We start from the raw sequence: 19,551 nt of genomic DNA, 5'->3' as shown, positions 1-19,551 counted from the left end.
CACCGCTAGCTTGTGACGTCTACACATGCTGCAGTCACACCTCTGATTCCCGGGTACACATACCCTATTCTTTACGTTCTAGGTTTCTTTTTTCATTCTCACCAACCAGTGGACATGTTTTGTCCTCTGAACAAATTTGTTTATCGTTAATGACTCTTCTTTAAAGACAAATTGTCTCTGGTGCGTCTGTGAAGTCTGACATTGCACTGTTGCAGTCATAGGACAAGTGACCCTGTACCCATCAAACTGGATCCTTAGTCTATGCTTAATGGATGCACTTTAGGGCCTACTTCCCATAGTCTTAAGAATTGCCAAGAGCTAAGGTGTGCCTGGGGAAAGAGATCAGAAAAACCAGAATTCCCCATATTTTGCATGTTGTGTATAATTTATATATAATCTCCTGCAAACATTTTAATTTCAGATATCCTGAATGATGCCATATTTGATGAAGATCATGATGAGATGGTAATTGTGAAGGACATAGACATGTTCTCATTGTGTGAACATCACCTGGTTCCATTCGTTGGAAAGGTAACTACTTCACAAAACAGATACTGTAGTATAAACTCTGATTTAAATCTCTCATTCGTGTGTGTTTCTGGTAACTCCTTTTTTTTTTTTTTTTTTTTAAAGATGTAACTATATGCAGCCACTTACTATCTAGAATCACAGCAAACTTTCTATCATATCAAATCATAGCCACTTACTATCTAGAATCATAGCAATCTTCAAAATACAAATTCTGACGGCCACCTTCATGCAAGTTTTATATGATTTAAGACCTAGCATATAGCGCTCAACCTTTATCAGTCTAATAGTTTCTGACATTTTGTATCGAAACTCTTCATGAAGCAGCAGCAAGCCTTCAGGGCAGACATCTTGATATTAAACCAACGCACCTCAGACGTCGGCTTTGATCCGTAACAGATTACACTAACAATTTTAAAAGCCAGCTGGTGGATTGTCGTCACAGTAACCACTGCAGACTGTGCAAATCTTGGATTAGTGTGCTCTTTTCAATGAATAGTCGGGCCTAGATTTCCAAGAGTGACTAGTGATTTTAGATGCCCAAACTGTGACAGCCTAACGGGGCTTCAATTCCAGACAATGCTGAGCACCCACTCTTTAAAACCAGGCCTCTTTTAAAATGTCTTAAGTTGGACGCTGCAAACCTGAGTGTCTCTGTCTAAAGATCTTGGTCTCTGTGCTGCTACATTTGATGTCCATGCCAGCTCCAGAAGTACCAGAGAATGGAGCATCCGCACTACGGTGTCTCCCCATGAAGCACAGATGAGCTGTAGAGATGCAGGTGTTCCCATGGTCTGTAAAATTCTATTCCTGCCATTTGTGTTCCCAAATATATTTTCTTTTAAAATAAAATACCTGCAGAGAAGCTCAGTTATGTGTCTCCTAGAGGGCGTCACCTCATTTTTGTCTCCTCCCCCCACTCTGCTGTATTGCTAGTGTTTAATTCTGGAAAGTAAGAGTCTCCTTTCTGTTCTGGCTTTCTATTTGCCTATACTTTTGTTACTGTGTAGGATGTATGTGCTTCTTTCTCATTATTCTGGGGCAATCTGTAAATTCTTTTTACAACTAGAAGTTTAGCCAGTGTGGGTTGGAGAAATCCCAAACACAGAACTGGTCCTTTTGCTATGTTCTCTCCCCTTGGGGTGTCTGGACCTTAATTGTCACAGATGGTCAGCTAAATGACTTGGTGTGCTTCTAAGGCTTGTTAGACTAGCCATTCTCCTGTTGGGTATATCAAACATGCTGCAAATGCTCTTCAACAAATGATGATGTATTTGTAGCTCTGTCTAAAAATTCAGTTAAGCTGTTCTCGCCACGCAACAAAAGTCATTGCTTATTTCCAAGTAACTACTGCAAAACCATGTCTCTTACTTTGATCTGAAATGTTTCGTGTCTTTCAGGTGTCAGTTGGTTGATTACCCAACAGAAAAGTGATAGGAGTGAGCAAATTAGCCAGGTAATTAGGTGGTATTATAATACCTATAGCCACAGGTACAGCAAAATAGGATTCTGAAAGACCAGATTTCCAGGCAAAATTATATGAAATAACCCTACACTGACCCTTTCCTTCTGCTCTATCTTGGCAAACGCATCCTTTGGTACATTGACACACCAATGGGTCATCTGTAATCTGCTCTAACTATAAATCCACTTTAATACAATAGCTTCTTTCACAACTCTGAACACGGTTTTTCTCAGCACAAATCTGAAAAATTTGTCACTGCTTTTAGGACAGACTTTTTAATAATGAGAACTCTACTGTTTCAATATTATCTATTTACCTATTAAACGTGGATGCTCAGACAATAAATGCATATTTGAACAGGATGGAGGAAGGCTTTAATTTCGTTGGCCTTCTGCAGTATCAGTGTCCTAAGAGTTACCCCTTAATTCTTTTTTTCAAGTGCATTGCAGTTTGCACACTAAGCGCTTCTTCCCACATGAGCTTTCCAGCTAAAGTAAAAAGAATAGTCTTTCTTCAAAAGATTTTTTTTTTAAGCCATTGAAAGAAGGCTGCATTTATTTTAGCTTAACTTTTTTCTGTGCTGAGTAATGCTAAAACAATCTCTCTGTTGCACCTGACTTAAATTCTGCATGTTATGGTGTAGCCATCCTGAGACTGGGTGTATAAATTGTGATCTCTTCCAAAACATTTACCCACTTTAAAAAAAGGTACTGAACTCACCAGGCACTCTCACTCACTGCTTGCTCTTTAATCTTTCAGACTTGCATGGTGGCATGTCCTCCCCCCATGCTAAAGCTTCTGGATTTGAAATGGAAGTGGGTAAAAGTTTGACATGAGGCAAATGCATATTTCAGAAAGTATGCGTGAGTGTTAACGCTGTCTTGAAGAGTATTTTGATCCAGTGAATGGTTTGTTCCCCTTTCTCTAGGTACATATAGGTTATCTTCCTAACAAACAAGTTCTTGGTCTCAGCAAGCTGGCTAGGTAAGTGCTAATTTAATGAAAGCGATGCTAATTGTAAAAAAGGATTCCAGGCTGTGTTAAGTGTGCTGATCTGTAATCTGGTCCCCTTCTAAAGTACAGCAGACGGTAGCAGTATCTCATGTTCTGGATTTGGGTTTACAGCAATCCTTCTCGCTAAGACTACTGGAAAACAAAAGCTAAATTTCAGCTCCTTAGTACTTTAAACCACAACACCTTGGGAGTGTGCAGATTAGGGATAGATTCATAATTTTGCTGAAGACTACTCAAAACCACTGGTGTATAGGATATACAAAGAACCTCAGAGGTACGAACGGACCAGTGAACCACGCACCTCATTTAGAACAGTTAATACACAATCAGGCAGCAGCAGAGACCCAAAAAAACCCCCAAAAGAGCAAGTATAATACTGTGTTAAACGTAAACTACTAAAAAAAAAAAAAGGGGGGGGGGAGCAGCATTTTCCCAAGCTGTATTAAGTCTATGTTCATTGGATGTTTGTAAACTTTTGAAAGAACAACCATAATGTTTTGTTCAGAGTTACAAGCAACTTCCATTCCCAACGTGTTTGTAACTCTTGAGGTTCTACTGTGCAAAAGTGATGGCAAGTGGTTATTTTAGGGAGCTCCAGTCTTTGGAAGGCAGGCAAATAAGTCCACTAAAGTTGATCATTTGTTTGCTTGGACACTGCATTATAAGGTCAAACTCCAGAACTTATGAATGGTAAACAAACGTGATTTTAAACTAACTCTTTCTGGATTATGTTGATGATTTGAATCTGACTGTCATATCTACATCAGTTGACTCTTCAATTAAATCTGACATTTTTGTTTCACTATAACCTGCAGTGAACAAGCCTAGAGATGGATTTTATGGATGAATTTCAGATTAGGGATCAAAGTAATTATGATGCATTTCAGAAACCTACTTGTTGTCGCATAAAAAGCTTTCCCCCAGCATGTGTCCTTATGTCAAGTGCTGTGCTGAATCAGTTGTAGCAAAAGTGGCATTTCTGGAGTGATAATGCAGCAAATCTGCCATTTAGTGGAGACAAGAATGGAAGGTTCTCTTCTGAAAAAAAACTCTGAAGAAGTTGGCTGTTGTTTGGAAAGACTATGTAGGAGTTCATTTATGCTCCCTCTGATACATGTGTAAATCCTCCGAAGCTCCCAATAACACTAATGAGTTAAACTTGTAAATCCGCAGGCATGCTGGGTTTTCTTAGCAGGGAGGGAGTGGGTCAAATATGCCACTAACGCACTTTAAATGCAGCTGGTCCCATTCTGCACTCGGTTTGCGTAAGAATTAATCTGACTCAGAGCTGGAGAGACCCTTATACCACAAACAAGCGATCTTTGTTAAAATAACCTCAGATTCCAGGGAGCTCATCAGTTCACACGTTCTATCTCACATGGTCTGGCAGCTAGAAAAGCTGAACTTTGCCCTGAGAAACAGGCTCAGGCAGACTGTTCAAAAGACTCTGGAAGTTGTGTTGTAATTCACTGGCACAAAACTGTGCATGTCTGGATGTAGCATGCATTGTAGAAATGCAGGATGAGAATTTGTTGAGCTATTTTCAGCATCTCTACTCTGTATCTTTCTATTTACCTGGACAAAAGCTTGTGGCATACAATTCCCCCCCCCCCCCCCCTTCATTGCCACTTAGTACTAGAAACTTTTCTGATGAGTGGCATTTCATGATTCCTCTCTTCTGACTGTCACCACTCTCGTAGCTGGAACTTCAAGAATAACTTGTTCGCTGGTATTTTTGAGTAGGATTTCTGAAGGTGACTGTCCTTACTAAAAGGACTCGCTAACATTTTACTGACCTTATTTATCGAGGGGGGTTTTCATTCTTGACATTTTCAAACTCTGCTCAGGATCACAAATCAATTGGATTGAGTTTACATTTGTGTGCAATTGTCTCTGAATTGCAGTGGTACAAAGGAACTCTCAATTTAAGAATCGCTTGTCTTGAATGATTCTTAATAGAGATGGCAATACAGTGCTAAAAGTGTATAATTTTCTTCCCATCTCTCTTAGCAATTGGTATAGAAGCACACTGTGGGGTTTGGATTATTGATCCATTGTATGATTGCAGGCTCCGATCCGGTCCTTAGGAAGTCAGTGTGAAATCCCCATCATTTTCAATGGCAAAAGATCAGGCTCTTAGTAATACTGCAAAGTATTATTCACAGTCCTAATTTGCTTTCAAAAACTGTAGTAAAAAACAGACTGGATGACCAAAAAATATATCCCTTCCTTGCCCTATTTAATGCAACCTAGGGCTCAAATGAAGATTTTGTGAGGCTGCTGGTGCCGTGGGTATAATCTATCCTAATAGGATTAATCTAATGAGTTTGTATAGTCAAGGATGACCTGTGTTCAGTAAACAAACACCTTTCTCTGGATTTTAAAAACATGGCTTGCAAATTTATTGCAAATAATCCTATTACAAATGTACTTTCAGATCCTCTTCTAGTCTAAGGCTAAGAATATTTGTCAATATCCATTTATTTTACATTTGTTTTATCAGTTTTGGTGCTACTTTCTGTAAACTGACTGGTAACACACCCCTTGCTCTTCAGTAAAGGGACTTATTTTATGAAAACCCTTCCTCTGAAAATGATGCTCTCCTGCTTTTTCACAAGTAACTAATTTAATGGCCCAGGCAGGGCAATGTGTGTCTGGTTTCCGTCTAGACTGACAAGACCAATACAAAAGCCTTGTACAGAAGCTTCTTGACATAGCCAATGGGCTATCTTATTAAGCATTCAGGATTTGCATACATAACTACTCCTTCACTGAGCTGAAGTTTTGTCTCTCTAAATATATAGATTACAGTACTATAGTGATGCATCACCCCACTGCCTGCATGATGACACTGCACAAGAAGTGGGTTAAATCTGCAGTCCAATTAAAAAGCAGTATTAAGATCCCTGTATTTATTTTCTTAATTAAAAAGTGGTGGTTATCAACATGGCCCTTGGAGCATATCCCTTGGGTTAAAAGTATCGAAACTAATCCCAATATCAAACACCTGTTTCCTTGAAGTTCAGATGGGCCTAGTCTATAGTCTTGAAGGTACAGTGTGTTGTAGTTTCCAGGAACAGCCTTGGGGAGCCGTTTGATGCCTGACTCCACTGCAAAATCCCCAAATAAAGCCGTTCTAAAGGATGCTACAGAACTAATGGGTCACAGAACAGGCCCTTTACAAGCAACAGCCAAACTAAAGGCCACGGGGAGCTGGGAGAGACGATAGTTTTACACCAGGAAGGATGATCTATCTGCTGCTGTACCCTGTTGCAGGCTGGGAAAATGACCAGCTGCTGTAAACAACCTGGTCATTTAAGAAATGCAGGCCAGATGCTAAGCTGCCATGAGGATTGTCTCTCCCAGCAGACACTGGGGCAAATCATTAGCATGGCTTTTTACATGCTTAAACGTTCACCGTGTGACCATTGTTAAATCCTCACCTAGGAGGTGCAACTGTAACCTTTGGGTGGGCTAGAGTTCACTTCATTTCCCGTCTCCAGTGCCTTAAAAAAAACCCATCTCCCACAGAAAGTAGCTGGAGACCCAGCGTTCAGTCTCTAAGGATTTTCAGCAAGGATTGCACAGGGTGAACCTCCCCCCATTCAAGTCCCAAAAGGAACTAAAGAAATGAATTTAATTAAATAACTGTATAAAATCTTATGATAAAGAAACAAATCTAATTTTTACAGCATGATGTGGCTATTTTATAATCCACAGACATGATCTTCACAGTGATATATAAATAAAGAAAATAAAATAAAATCTGAACAGTTCAGGCCCCACAGAAATAGAGTGAGAAGAAACGGAGTTCCCAAAAGCTTAGGTTTTGTTCACCTAAGTCTGTGAGAGTCTTCGATCACCAAATCGATACAGTCTGCTGAGTCTAAAGCAACATCTTCCCTCCACTTGCTTGTAGGAATCTTCAGCTGGAATCCATGCAGCCTAGGGTGACCAGATGTCCTGTTTTTATAGGGACAGTCCCGATATTTGGGGCTTTTTCTTATATAGGCTCCTATTACCCCCTCATCCCTGTCCTGATTTTTCACACTTGCTGTCTGGTCACCCTAATGCAGCCTCTTCCTCTGCTGAAATCACTGCTAGCCAGTCAGCTAACTCATTAACCAACCACTCAGTTAAGTGTATAGATTTAAAGAAAACCCTGTTATAAGAAAATACAAAACTGAGAATAGCAAAATAGAAATGACTCTTTCCCCATGACTACATTTAGAGAGAAGCTGGTGACTTCGGCTAGTTGAAACACTAACTAGAACAGTTTAGCTAAAATCAAAACAACATTCAAAGCATACAATTAAATGATTACATGCATCCGACGAAGTGGACATTCACCCACGAAAGCTTATGCTCCAATACTTCTGTTAGTCTTAAAGGTGCCACAGGACTCTAAGTTGCTTTTTACAGATCCAGATTAACACGGCTACCCCTCCAATTAAAATAGAAGTTATTTTTCCCTCCCAATTTCCCCTGGCTATAATTAGCATTGCCCAGGCTTCCCTGTTTGAGGGTTAACAATATCACTAACCTGCTGCAAAATATTTCAGAATTCAGGACAACAGCCTGCTTCCGGCTCCTGGTCTCAGCTTCTCCCAACTCACACAGGGCACGTGGCCTTTTGCAAAGCAGCTACGCTGGCTGCTTGTCTTCAGGGAGTCTAACCCCAGCAACAAAGAACCTATTAGAGCATACCCAAAACTGCCACACCCAGTTCCAGAAGCTTCTGGATGTGAATTGCTTAATCTGCCCAGCAACAATGACCCAGACACAACTCACTTCTACCTCCCCCTCAATGGGTCTCTTAAAGAGATATCTCCCTATTAGGCACATGGCTTACACAATAACCAAGATTTTGTTTCTTTCTAGGATTGTGGAGATATACAGTAGAAGACTACAGGGTAAATAGACTCTTTTATTCTTACAGAGAACACTACCACATATGCCATCACCTTGGGGAAGCAGGCCATGGCATGTCCCATTGGCAGCTCGCTACAGTGGGGCTGTATCTGGGCAGATTTTCAATGGGAGTCCTGATCCAGGCATTTCTCATCCTGTCCCGTGTTTTCTAATGTGCCTATTGCCATTATCCTCAAAAGCAGAGTCTCCCCATGAAAAGTGACTCTGGCTACGAGACCCACTCAAAGGAAAGGTGCTAGTTAAGGTTGAACTGCCAGGACCAAGTGAGGTCACTGGCAGTTTGGGGGCGAGGAAGCTGGCCTGCTGTCCAGAGGCATGGCTCCAGGAGGTGGAATTCTAGAGTTGTTGTGTACTGAAGATGCTGTATGTTGAATCCAAAAAGAAATACCCAAACCAGGATGAAACATGGGCAGAGGGCAATAGCCATCCTCAGAGATGAGCCACATTCTCAGGCACTTCTAAGAACCACCCAGCTACTAAAGAAACTGAGGCTGCCCACAAGGGCTGTATTTTCAGCCTTCGTAATTCCCATTAGATGTTTCTTTCCTGTTCCCCTTCTTGTCTCATGATGATCTTTTTATTCCAATTGCCCCACTGTGTTTTGGTCCTAAAACCACTACAGGAGGAGGAGGAGAGCTGTTCTGGCTGCAGGTCGGGTTGGGTTCAGCCTGAGCTCTCCTGACTCACTGTTCTGTAACTAGACTTGACCTATTCTTGGTGGCAAAGTTCTCAAGATGGTTTTGTAGGCAGCAGGGACCAGCATGGCAGCACCAGACTGGGGTGAACATAGGACACAAGAACTCTAGACTGCAGGAGATTGTGGCACTTCACTATTCTGCAAAGCTTTAACTTGCACGCTTAAAAAATTCCTTAACACACAAAAGGAAAACCAAAAATATCTTGCCCTATGTCAAAGAAATGAACATGTGAAAACCACCGTGCAAGAAAACCAAACGTAATGGAGGGTGCAGATTTTGCATATGTCATGGCGCTACATACAGTCTCCTGCATGCACATATGAAAGTAAAAAATAAGGCTTCCAGTTACCCAACTATGTGAGAGAAGCCAGCACTAATATCCCCCAAGCTACATATCCAGGAAGTACAGAGTTTGAGGGCAGTTCATCTTGGAAACAGTAATATGCTATTGAATAGTGTCACTTTTCCTCTCTATGAGATACAGCTCCACACGGCGATTGTTTTTGTATCTGCCTCTGAACTCCCTGTTGTCTCTACAGTTCAGGAGCGCCTTACAAAACAAATTGCAGTAGCCATCACAGAAGCCTTGCAGCCTACTGGAGTTGGAGTGGTTATTGAAGCGACGTAAGTGACCATACACTGCTGTTCTCTGTAGTGACATACTGGTGCTATCGCCCGGCAAGGAGGACACACGGCAACCTGCCAAAATGTATTCCTCATGCGTTGCCTCTCTCACTCCTGCAGCTAGCATATCATGCCCCGCACATAAAAATGGCACATACAACGGCGCCACGTAACAATTTGGCCAATGTGCTATAACGAGGGAGTCCCTCCACCAGCATTGTATCTTGGCCAGTCAGCATGCCGTGTTAGTGGACTGGAGCTTTTACACTGGGGGATCTTGTTACCTTACCTCACGGTGGCAGCTGATCGCTTAGCCAGCAATTCAAAATAGATCCTTAAACATGGATCCATTGTGATGACCAATTTTCTGTCGTCATTACATGCTTAAGATTTCCAGTAGCAGACCGTGGCTCCAATCTAGAAACAAATATTTTGGTGTGATCAGCTTAGCATGAATACACAGCATTTTAGGTGAGATTTTCGAAGGCTCCTAAGAATTAGGAACTCAAGTGCCACTGACAGGGAGCAGGAGCTGGAAAGCTGGCCCTTTGAAAATTCCAGCCTTGGGCCTTTTCCCAGACTCTGCCTTAAGTGGATTATCTGAAATGCTTGCAGTTTAAACCTAGCACTGGAAAATGATTGTCCCCTGCTTCTCATAGCAATACTCGCCGCTTTATAAAGCCTCCCTGATTGACACTCCTCCCCTTTTCTTTGTTCTAGACACATGTGCATGGTAATGCGCGGGGTGCAGAAGATGAACAGTAAAACGGTCACTAGCACAATGTTGGGTGTATTCCGGGAGGATGCAAAGACTCGGGAAGAGTTCTTAACCCTCATCCGAAGCTGAAGCGGTGCCACTCGCCGAATGCTCTCTGCAGATCGTACTGTCCGTGCCGCTGTCTGTTCTTAACTCTTTGTGCAGCTCGTTTTTAACTAAGTCGTGCGTTCTAATATGTGCAGTGAAATAATGTTGACGGTAAGTCAAAAATGTAACCGTGAGGTAGGCCCTATGGATATCTGTGCTGTCTCTTGTGTCACAGGATAACCCAGCTACCGATAGTTTTTAAATATACTTGCTCCATCTACACTACAATTTTATTGCCACTAGAACTTTATTTGGCAGGTTATGTACAACACAGCATAGGAAATATTGAAAGGCTACAGATCTTTGCAAGGTAATCTACGTGCCACATATTCTGCCTCATATCCCTCACAGGAAGCTCTTGAATGATCTTCAGGATTCGTACTGTACCATTAATTGCAAATCTTCTGATATGTCGGTTTCAGTCTTTGAATATGCATATCCTACCTTTTCATGTGACAATCTGGTGACACTTTATATTTTGTTAGTCTTCACCTTCTCTCCTTTGTGGCTTTAGTCTGTTACAAAGGCATAGTGTTATCTTGCTAGTCTTAACGTGCAGGGAATTAATTTCAACAATTCAGGGGGGGCAATCTTATCTCAGTCTGCAGGGGTTTATGCACCTTCCCCTCTGTGCCTCAAAATGAGAATATTATACCACTGTAACTGTAGCAGTCACTTTATATAAATTACTGTTTGAGTTTTCAAAGAGCTAACGAATCCATACAGAGTTTTAACCATTTTATATCATTTTCAGTTTGCTTTCCTGGATTTTCCAGGTGTTAACTGGGCTAGATGACTAAATTACACACACACAATATTTGAGTAAAGATTTCCCTTAGGAAAACTACACATGGCAAAATTAATCCAGAATAAAATAGGTTGTGAATTTAAAATGGAGTTAATCAGGAATAGTTAATTCCCTGTGTGGACGCTCTTATTAGAGTGTCAATACGTGGAGTTAATCAGGACTAGACAAGCTCTTCCAATATTTTAAACTTGTAATCTTTTCCAACTCAGTGGACCAAAGCCTGCGAACTGAAGTGACTCCTGAACTCTGCACTCCAGACATGTCTTTTCTGATGGGACATAATTCCATGTCAGTGTAGCCCTGTAAATACATTGGTATGAACTGTTCAGTTGTTGTTCTTCTTTCATGAGGGCAACTAGCAAAGTACTTCTCAGGAGACCAAAGTGAGTTAAACATATTTTCTGAAACCTCGGCATGTGAAACAGGCAATTAAGAGGACTTGATTTAATGTATTAAATTATGAGGGAAATGTAATGAGTGTTTTGTAACTCTTAATTGGGACAATATGGTGCACAAATCAAAATCACTCGCTTCTAAAACCAAAGGCGCTCGCTCGCTCTCTCTCTCTCTCTCTCTCTCAATCCTGTGCAGACTTGCAAAGAGCCAGAGTCCAAATTCATATAGCATGCTCTGTTTCTGGGTGTGAATGTAAAATCCACTACAGGCGAAACTAAAAGGTGAGCTTTGAGCTTGAGTCCGCAAATTATTGCTAGTTTATGCACAGGTCATTAATGCCCCTTTTCATCCTGTGACGAAAGGAAACTAAAAGTATTTTATCATCAGGCCTGTAGCTCTGCAACAGGGTGACTGTGATAATCATACACCGCCCTTCCCTAACTGTCACACTTCGAGTGCCAGCTGCCAGCAATCCCCAGAAATGCCTGGATAAAGTTAGTGTCTTTACTCACTCATGCTAAGACATTTAAAGCATTAATAAGAAAACTGTACAATATTCTGAAGACACTAACCTCACTACTCCAGTGTTGAGCACTCTAGAAATGCCTTTCTGTTACAGCAGGCAGACTATTCTTAATCAATCAGTATTGCACAGAATAAATCCAGAGTTAATCATTGGATTCCCCCTCCCCCCTCCCAATAATATTGCCTCAGATCTACAGCAGTGGTTCTGGGAGCAGCATTGAGTCCTTGACTTCAATATATTTTTTTAATATGCTAATTAAGAAGCCTTAAATCACTCTAGTCTGGAAGGCCGAGTAAGATTTGTTCTCTCTCCTAGGGCAGCAGCTCTAGAAAGAACTTGAGGACCAAAGAGTTTTAGACACAGATACATTTTTCCTGTGATCACATGCTTGCTTTGAAACTGTCAAGTCTCTAAAGCACAGTCTTAGGCCAGGTCTACGCTACAAAGTTGTCGATATGGCCATGTTGGTCAGAGGAGTGAAAAAACCACACACCCTCGCCGATGTAGCTATGCTGGCAAAAACCCCAGTGTAGACACAGCTATACTGACAAATGTAGGGTGGTCTTCAAATTATTGGGATGCCACAACAGAGTGGTTCTGTCGGCGGAGCTGATGTCCTTCAGGGAGGGGTATTTCTAAACGGCCAGGAAAACTCTCTGTCGGTATATACCATGTGTAGGCTAAGGGGCTAGACCAGTATAGCTGTAGTGGGAGAGCCTGTGTAGGGCAGACCAGCCCTTCCTCTTCTAGAGCTAACAGAAGGGGTTGTTTTTAACCACTTATCTCTGTTCAGGATAAAGTCCACGTTACACCACCATGCTCCATTATCTACGTCATCATGACCTGTAGTCCTTGAAACATACCTCTATGTACATGTGGCCTTGGATTTTGTTCAGATTTTTGTAGGATTTGGTGCATTTTGGAACACTTTGTGACTCCAATGAGCTTCAACTACATCCGGTGTATATATGTACACTACACAGTCTGCTGTTGTACCCCATAAAAGTCTATTGAGTTTAAAACATTACAGTAGTATCCTTTGGAATGTATTAGCGTGACTTGCAACTGTGTGAGATTACACCATCCAGCCTGTACCCAAAGCAACTGCATAAATATAAACAAGGAACAGAGGGGTAGCGTGTGCTCCAGCTTTAGCTAAACTTTTTAGGAGGGGGAGAGAAGCTACAGCTGTAGCTGCTGTTTCCCCCTGGCTTAGGCCTTGCTTTCTTTTCCCACCACCTCCTACCCCTGCAATCTGTTCAGTACCTGCCTCGCTGTGCTGCTAGAGACCACATCTCTGGCCTCCTACCCCCTCACGCCACAGGCTGCGCTTCCTTTATAGGCAGATTTTCCCCATGTCTCTGAGGCAATGCCTGAAAGCCACACCATGGTCTCTCCCCTGCTGAGTGTTCTGCCTTTTCCCTTCCTCGCAATCCAGAAGTCTGAGCCTCGGTTTGTCTTAACTTTCATCACTTTAATTCAAACAGCCTGACAAAACCAAAAAAGCGTCTGCCACACCAGCTAGCCGTGGGAACTACTTTTGCTGAGAAGGCAGCAGGGCCATCCTTAGGCATATGCAACTGTGTAGGGCACCATGAAATCTGGGGCACCCAATTGCCCCGAATTTCATGGTGCTCTAGGCAGCTGTGTGCTGCATATGTGGCAGCACCAGCCCCGGCGACCGGCCGGCCCCCTCTGCAAGGGGCAGGGCCATCCCTAGGGGGGTGTGGGGCCCCGGACACCTCCCTCCACCCTGCCTCGTACCCTTTCCCCCTGCTCCACCCCTGGGCTGCCCCCATTCCACCTCTTCCCCCAGTGACCCCGCACTCACTGGCAGTGGCGGGAACGGAGCAACCCGGCCCCAGCCCGCTCTACTCCACCAGCTGCAGCACTCCGCTTCCCGCCGCCCGTGAGTGGGGGGAAAGGATCGCCCCCTGCCCTCACCAGCGGTGGGAAGCGGAGAGATGTGGCCCCAGCCCGCTCCGCTTCCCTTGCCCCGGCCCCAGCCATGTCGCGCGGGTTGGGGAAAGGACCGCCGCAGGTGACAGGAAACGAAGCGCCGCGGCTGGGAGCTGGCGGAGTAGAGCGGGCTGGAGGTGGGCTGCTCTGCTTCCCGCTGCTGCCGGTGAGTGGGGGATCCCTTCCCCCAAACCCTCTCCCCCGAGTGACATGGCTGGGGCTGGGGAAGCGGAGTGGGCTGCTCCCGCCCCTCCCCGCTAATCCCCCAGGCCAATCTGGACCTGTGGGACCCCCAAAAGTGGCCCCGCACAGCTCCTGCCTCCCAGACCCTGGGTGGGGAGGCCTGTTGCCCCCCGCAGGGAGGCTGCATAGGGCACCTAAATGGCTAGGGACAGCCCTGGGAGGCAGAGGATGCAGAGCTAAAAAGCCGCCCTATCCCTCTTTTAGTGAGTCAATAGCTGAACGAAGGCTCTATGTGCATAAATGTAGCGGAAGTACCAAAGGACCTTGGATTTGCAGCTTCCCCTTTTCAGCTGGGTTGGGACAAGTCCCACAGCCGGACTGACATGTTGCCCTTTAGGCCACCCGGTAAGTCCCAGAACAGTCTGTTGTAATGTAATGTGCTCACACCGAGCAAGTGCAGGGGGCGGGCGGGCGGACACACTGCCCAGAACCGCCCCTGCTGCCTCTGCTCTCCTGGCATCGATTCTAGCACAAAAGCAGGGGTGGGCTCAAGAACTGCAGCAAAGTAGGCTGGTACTGCAGAGGCTGGTACTGCCTCCACCTCAGGTTGCCTTCTCCCAGCAGAGAACCGGTTCCACTGGCAGGCCAGTGCTGGGGCAGCCAGAGCTTACGGGCCTGAGTGTGCATAGCAACAGGGACGTTACCATGGTGTATTAGACCCAGACCTCCCCCGGATCGAAGGTGGACACTGGTACATCCCCAGAATACAGGACATCCCTGCTCCCACCTGCATGGGCCTGCCCTCGTCGGCCAGCCCCAGCCAGCGTCACTCCACACCGCGTCGCCTCTCCCGTTGCATCCTTCTGCACCAAAGCCATGTTGGTGCTAAGTCCCTACTGGACAGGGCCAGCGCTCCACAAAACCAGTCCAGTCCCGCTTAAGCCGGACAAAGGGCCTCCCTCCCATGATCAGTGAGCATCAGAGCCGAGCCCAGCCCATAGAGTCGGATGGCAGTAAGAGGAGAGGAGGAGCTAATGGCTCAGGGCTGACTGGGAGCATACACCCAGAGGAACATGCTTCCTTTTTTTGTTGCCCGACGAGACTGGGTATGACGGGAAGGAAACCAGACAGGGGGGCGGTTACAAGAGAGCAGTCCAGCTCTCTGGGCCTGGTTCTCCTTTACTTACACTGAGCTCCCTTTGCAGTGGTTCGCATTTACAATTGCTTTAAGGCTGCCGGCTACTGCCAGAGTGGTGCAAAGGGGCCTTATATTCATTAAGAATCTGTCTCTCTGTAGTGTCCGAATGAGCTCCAGAAGAGGAGATGTGCTGGGGGAGGGCAAGAGATTGGGGGTGGGACCCGTGGGGAGGGATAAAGGGTGAGAAAATGAAAGGCAAATACTAAAAGCATGAAGGGAAGAAAGAAATGAAACATAGGAAGGAAAAATACCCACCCAGTAGTTAATAAACCTTTACTTCACCTCTGTGCCTACATTGTTATTGCACTACCTGGTCATATAGCAACTAGGTGCAGGGGAAGAGAGCTAGTCTTGCACTGGGGGGCAGGGGGCGGGGAGATAAAACTTCAGTCTGAGTGCACCTATGGGGAACATCCCAGTGAGTCTCATTTTCTGATTTGATCCCTGCTGTAGAGCCTGGAGGGAAGCGGGCTGGGGAGGGGGAGGAAATGTATCGACCAATCCAGCCCGCTGTTCTTTTTAAATGGTCTGGTCCATCTGGAAATGATTGTAATGCCAACCTTCAAAAGCGTTTTCCGAACATCGCTCTTGTTCACAATGAAGCTCTATTTAATACACAACTATATTAAATACACTTGTGGATTCAGAAGAGCTTTGTTGTCAAACCATTTTTTAAAAGGCAAATGGTTTTTAATGTCAAAACAGAAAATTCCATGGGAAATGTCCATTTTCAGCAACATGACTAGGAGTCATGTAAGACCCTGTTGTGCCTTCATTGAAAAACAAGGTGTCCGCTCCCATGGGTGGAGTACAACTTGAAACGCTGCATCCTGCAGGCTCAAAAGCCAGGAGGCAAATAAAAAGTGCCTAGAACTTTTTTTAAATCTCAGGATTTTTAAGCCAATTTTGTGATTGGGGGGGGTGGGGGTGACTCATGTTTTGAATGGTTAGGTTGGCAATATTGTGATATTTCCTCCCTCCATATCATGAGGACACTGAGGGAAGAACCAGCCCAGTTTAATAAACTCATAATCTGGTGCTGCACTTGCTGCATCAGTTGATGTCTCCCCGTTACTCTCTTTTCAATTTCTTAAGCTTTTTCCACCTGGTTTTTTTGGCTGACTGTCCCTGCCGACTCTCATCCGCAATACGCTTATTTCTAAGCTGTTCAGCGCCACCTGTCCCAAAAGCCCAACACTGACTTTAGTATCCTGCTTATTGGTTCTCGTATCACTTTTGCTGATGTAGTCTTTCTAGCTGCTGTTTTCATTAATGACGCCCATGCCAACTGCTGCCCGTTCATGTTCTCCCCACTTTTTTTTTTTTTGGAGTTTTCAGTTGCAATTTCTGCAGTTGTTTACTGCTTTAGTGAGTGTTTGAAAGCACCAGGATTGATCGTACCACAAACAATCTGCTCTCTAGCACAGGATTTTAGTTCTTATACTCACATTGTACTTTCAGGCAAGGTAGAGGTCTTAACCAAGAGCAGAGCCCCCCTGTGCTAGGTCTTACACAAACACATAGTACGAGACAGTCCTTTGCCCTGAAGTGCTTACAGGCTAAGAAGACACGACTGAAGTGGTCTCGAAACTTCCATGTGCTAGTGCAGTTTGTGCACAGGAACGTACCTGTGAAAAGACGTGAGTGCACAGACCTGACAGTGTAAAAAAGTGGGAACATGAGTGTGCAGGCCCCTTCTTTCAGTGTAGCTCATCGCATGGTGTGGGAGATTGTTGGAGGTGAGGAATGCACTGAGCTGTGTACCCACAGACAAACCCCATGCAGCTGAAATTAACCATGGCTGGCCCAGAATTAAATGTACCATTTTCTCTATGCTTGCAAAGCAACCGTAGTTCTTTGTGTTCCCTGCTCCCAAGCAAACGCTTCACTTGGTCTTTCTCAGCTTTCCACAGCGTATACCGCCCTGGGAGAACAAGCAGCAGATTAAATAATGCATTCCAATGTACATGACAGTTGCACCCTTAACCCCATCCTGCGCCAATAGAAATCAATGGGACTGTTGTCATCAACTTCCAGTTTGGGGCCTTGCATACCAAGATGATAGGGGCTTTAGAAATACCTAAATTAGATGGAAACCTTGATAAATAAGCAGGTGTCAACTTAATATCTTATTAAAACTTGAGTGAAAAATATCTTGACCGTATCTTTCGAAGGATATTTATGCTAGGAAATGCTTGCATAAACTCAGTTTGCTGGGTTCTCTAAACTTGGTCACTTCCTGCAGAATCTTGCCTAGGCGTCTGGCATTTCTTAAATGGGGCAGGTGGCTCTTTCACAATGGCCCATTGGGATCTGAGCCCGTCCTTCCTCTCCAGAGGTCATCCCAGGGGTGTACTGAACAGTGCTTTAAATGGAAGGGAGCTCTGGCATTCTATGGGTTGAGAACAATTCTTTCCTTCCATGTGCTTTTTTACACTGCGAATGATGGGTAGGGATTCTCTCTGTCAAAGTTTTACCATCTGTGTTCTGAGTAATTATACTCACAGTTCAGGACAAAGGCCCATGTTCTGAGGACTCTCAAAGTCCTGTAGGGGTTGTGAAGTCATCACAGTTTTAGCTGGGCCTGGTTTTGTAATTAGCTGGCACTGTTCATTAGCCAGCTCAGATTCTCCTGAATCCAATGGCTTTTATCAAGTGATCAGCATTGGGAAAGACTCTAATCAGCTGCACCCTTTGAGCCTTGACCAAACCATTCCGCTAACCTCCTGGAGGTCACCTTTACAAAGGGGTTGGCTTCCAGTCCTTTCTAAAGGTACAGTCATGGTGTTGTAGTCAAATCATTCACAACTGTAAATCGCTCTATAATATGTTTTAGGTTGGACTATTTAAAGGGGCATCAAGATTACGCTCCTGGTCAGTATTACAAAAAGTTGTAGCCGGACTACTAAAAACCTTAGCATATTAAAATAAAGATTTTTTTTTTTTAAATGTGTATTGATTTTTAGGCCAAGTGTCATGTAACATTGTATTTGTTTTGCTCTTCTTTATCTTGATCACAAAAGTTAAGCCGAGGTTAAGAGCCTAGGACTGATACAGAGCTAACGCAGTTACGTATAACCTAACAAACACGCTGGGCCAGACTTGAAAAGTGCTTAGACAGCCCCCTGCATGCTTCATTTTCACAGTATGTACAAATGACGCAAACTAGCTCTTGCTGCCAGTGGTAGATTACCACACGGGCCAACAGGGTGTATGCCCAGTGGCCCCGGCCAATTTGGGGACCCTGGAAAAAAATCGCTCCCCACCGTGATCTCGGGGAGGCACAGAGCTTCTCTGGTCTCGGGGCTGAAGTGGGGAGAGGGGGAGGAGCAAGCAGGGGCAGGCTATAGGGGAAGGAGCAGAATGGGGCGGGGCTGTGGGGATGGGATGGAATGGGATGGGGCCATAGGCGGAATGGGGGCAGGGCTGTGGGGGGAAGGGGTGGAATGGGGCGGGGCCATGGGCAGAACAGGGCGGGGCTACAGGAAAGGGATGGAATGGGATGAGGCTGAGGGCCACAGGTGGCAGGGGAAAAAGGGGGGCGGCACCACAGGCAGAAGGGGTGGGCTGTGGGCCACAGTTTTGGCACTGGGGCCCCACACTTACTCCAGCTCAGGGCCCTAGGAGACCTTAATCCACCTCTGGTTGCTGCATGCCTACCAGTTTGTGCAAAGGTGATGGTTCAAATGTACCTATTATGTGCCCCAAACTATATGTGTACATCACATCCAAACTATTACATGCAAAGAACATTATGGTTGCAAAGTCAAGCGCTCAGAAGTTAGGAAATGCTAAAATTAAGGTTGCCAGTGTAACCTTAATTCTCCCCCCATGTGGCTATGCATTATGATGCAATCTTTAATTATATTAGAACATATTGTTTTTTCCAAAGGACCCACCAGTTTTCCAGGGTGGATCATTTATGATTGTGTATCATACTTGTTCAGTTGTAAAGTGTCCAGAACACTAGGGAATACTTATTCCTCCTAAGAGTGCTCTCTCTGTAATGAATTGGGCAGGAGACACACCCAGGAGTTGATTCTTCCTCGTTTCTCTCCCTTGCACTCCATATTAGGATTCGGGATTTTAATAACATTCGGATGCTGTCCTGAGCTATTGCCCTTTTATATAGTGCATTTATCCCACAGACCTCAAAGCGCTTTACGAGAGGTATCATTAGCCCCAGTTTATAGGTGAGGAAATGGATGTACAGAGAGGGGAAGTGATTCACCTGAGATCTTTCAGGAATAGAACGCAGGTCTCCTGGGCCCTAGTCCCAGGGACCTAGCCACTAAAGCACACTGCCTGCTACATTGGGATGCTCTCTTGCTAGGTGGTGGATGGCTCTGTCGCAA

At 44.6% G+C, this 19,551-nt stretch overlaps 1 protein-coding gene across 1 annotated transcript in view; it reads left to right on the top strand.

Annotated features, from left to right (window-relative positions):
- GCH1 (GTP cyclohydrolase 1) overlaps nucleotides 1–11,483 on the top strand; it is a 29,791-nt gene extending 18,308 nt beyond the window's left edge. The window contains exons 2-6 of the mRNA XM_034768150.1: nucleotides 422–531; nucleotides 2,922–2,977; nucleotides 7,889–7,920; nucleotides 9,177–9,261; nucleotides 9,982–11,483. Of these exons, the coding sequence (XP_034624041.1) occupies nucleotides 422–531; nucleotides 2,922–2,977; nucleotides 7,889–7,920; nucleotides 9,177–9,261; nucleotides 9,982–10,108 (410 nt within the window). The 3' untranslated portion in view covers nucleotides 10,109–11,483. The remainder of the gene's footprint in view (nucleotides 1–421; nucleotides 532–2,921; nucleotides 2,978–7,888; nucleotides 7,921–9,176; nucleotides 9,262–9,981) is intronic.
- The last annotated feature ends 8,068 nt before the right edge of the window (nucleotides 11,484–19,551 follow it).

The sequence above is a fragment of the Trachemys scripta genome, chromosome 4, assembly GCF_013100865.1.
Source record: "Trachemys scripta elegans isolate TJP31775 chromosome 4, CAS_Tse_1.0, whole genome shotgun sequence".
Taxonomy (NCBI): Eukaryota; Metazoa; Chordata; order Testudines; family Emydidae; genus Trachemys; species Trachemys scripta.
The sequence above is the reverse complement of the archived record's forward strand: the minus strand, read 5'-3'. Positions and strand labels throughout refer to the sequence as shown.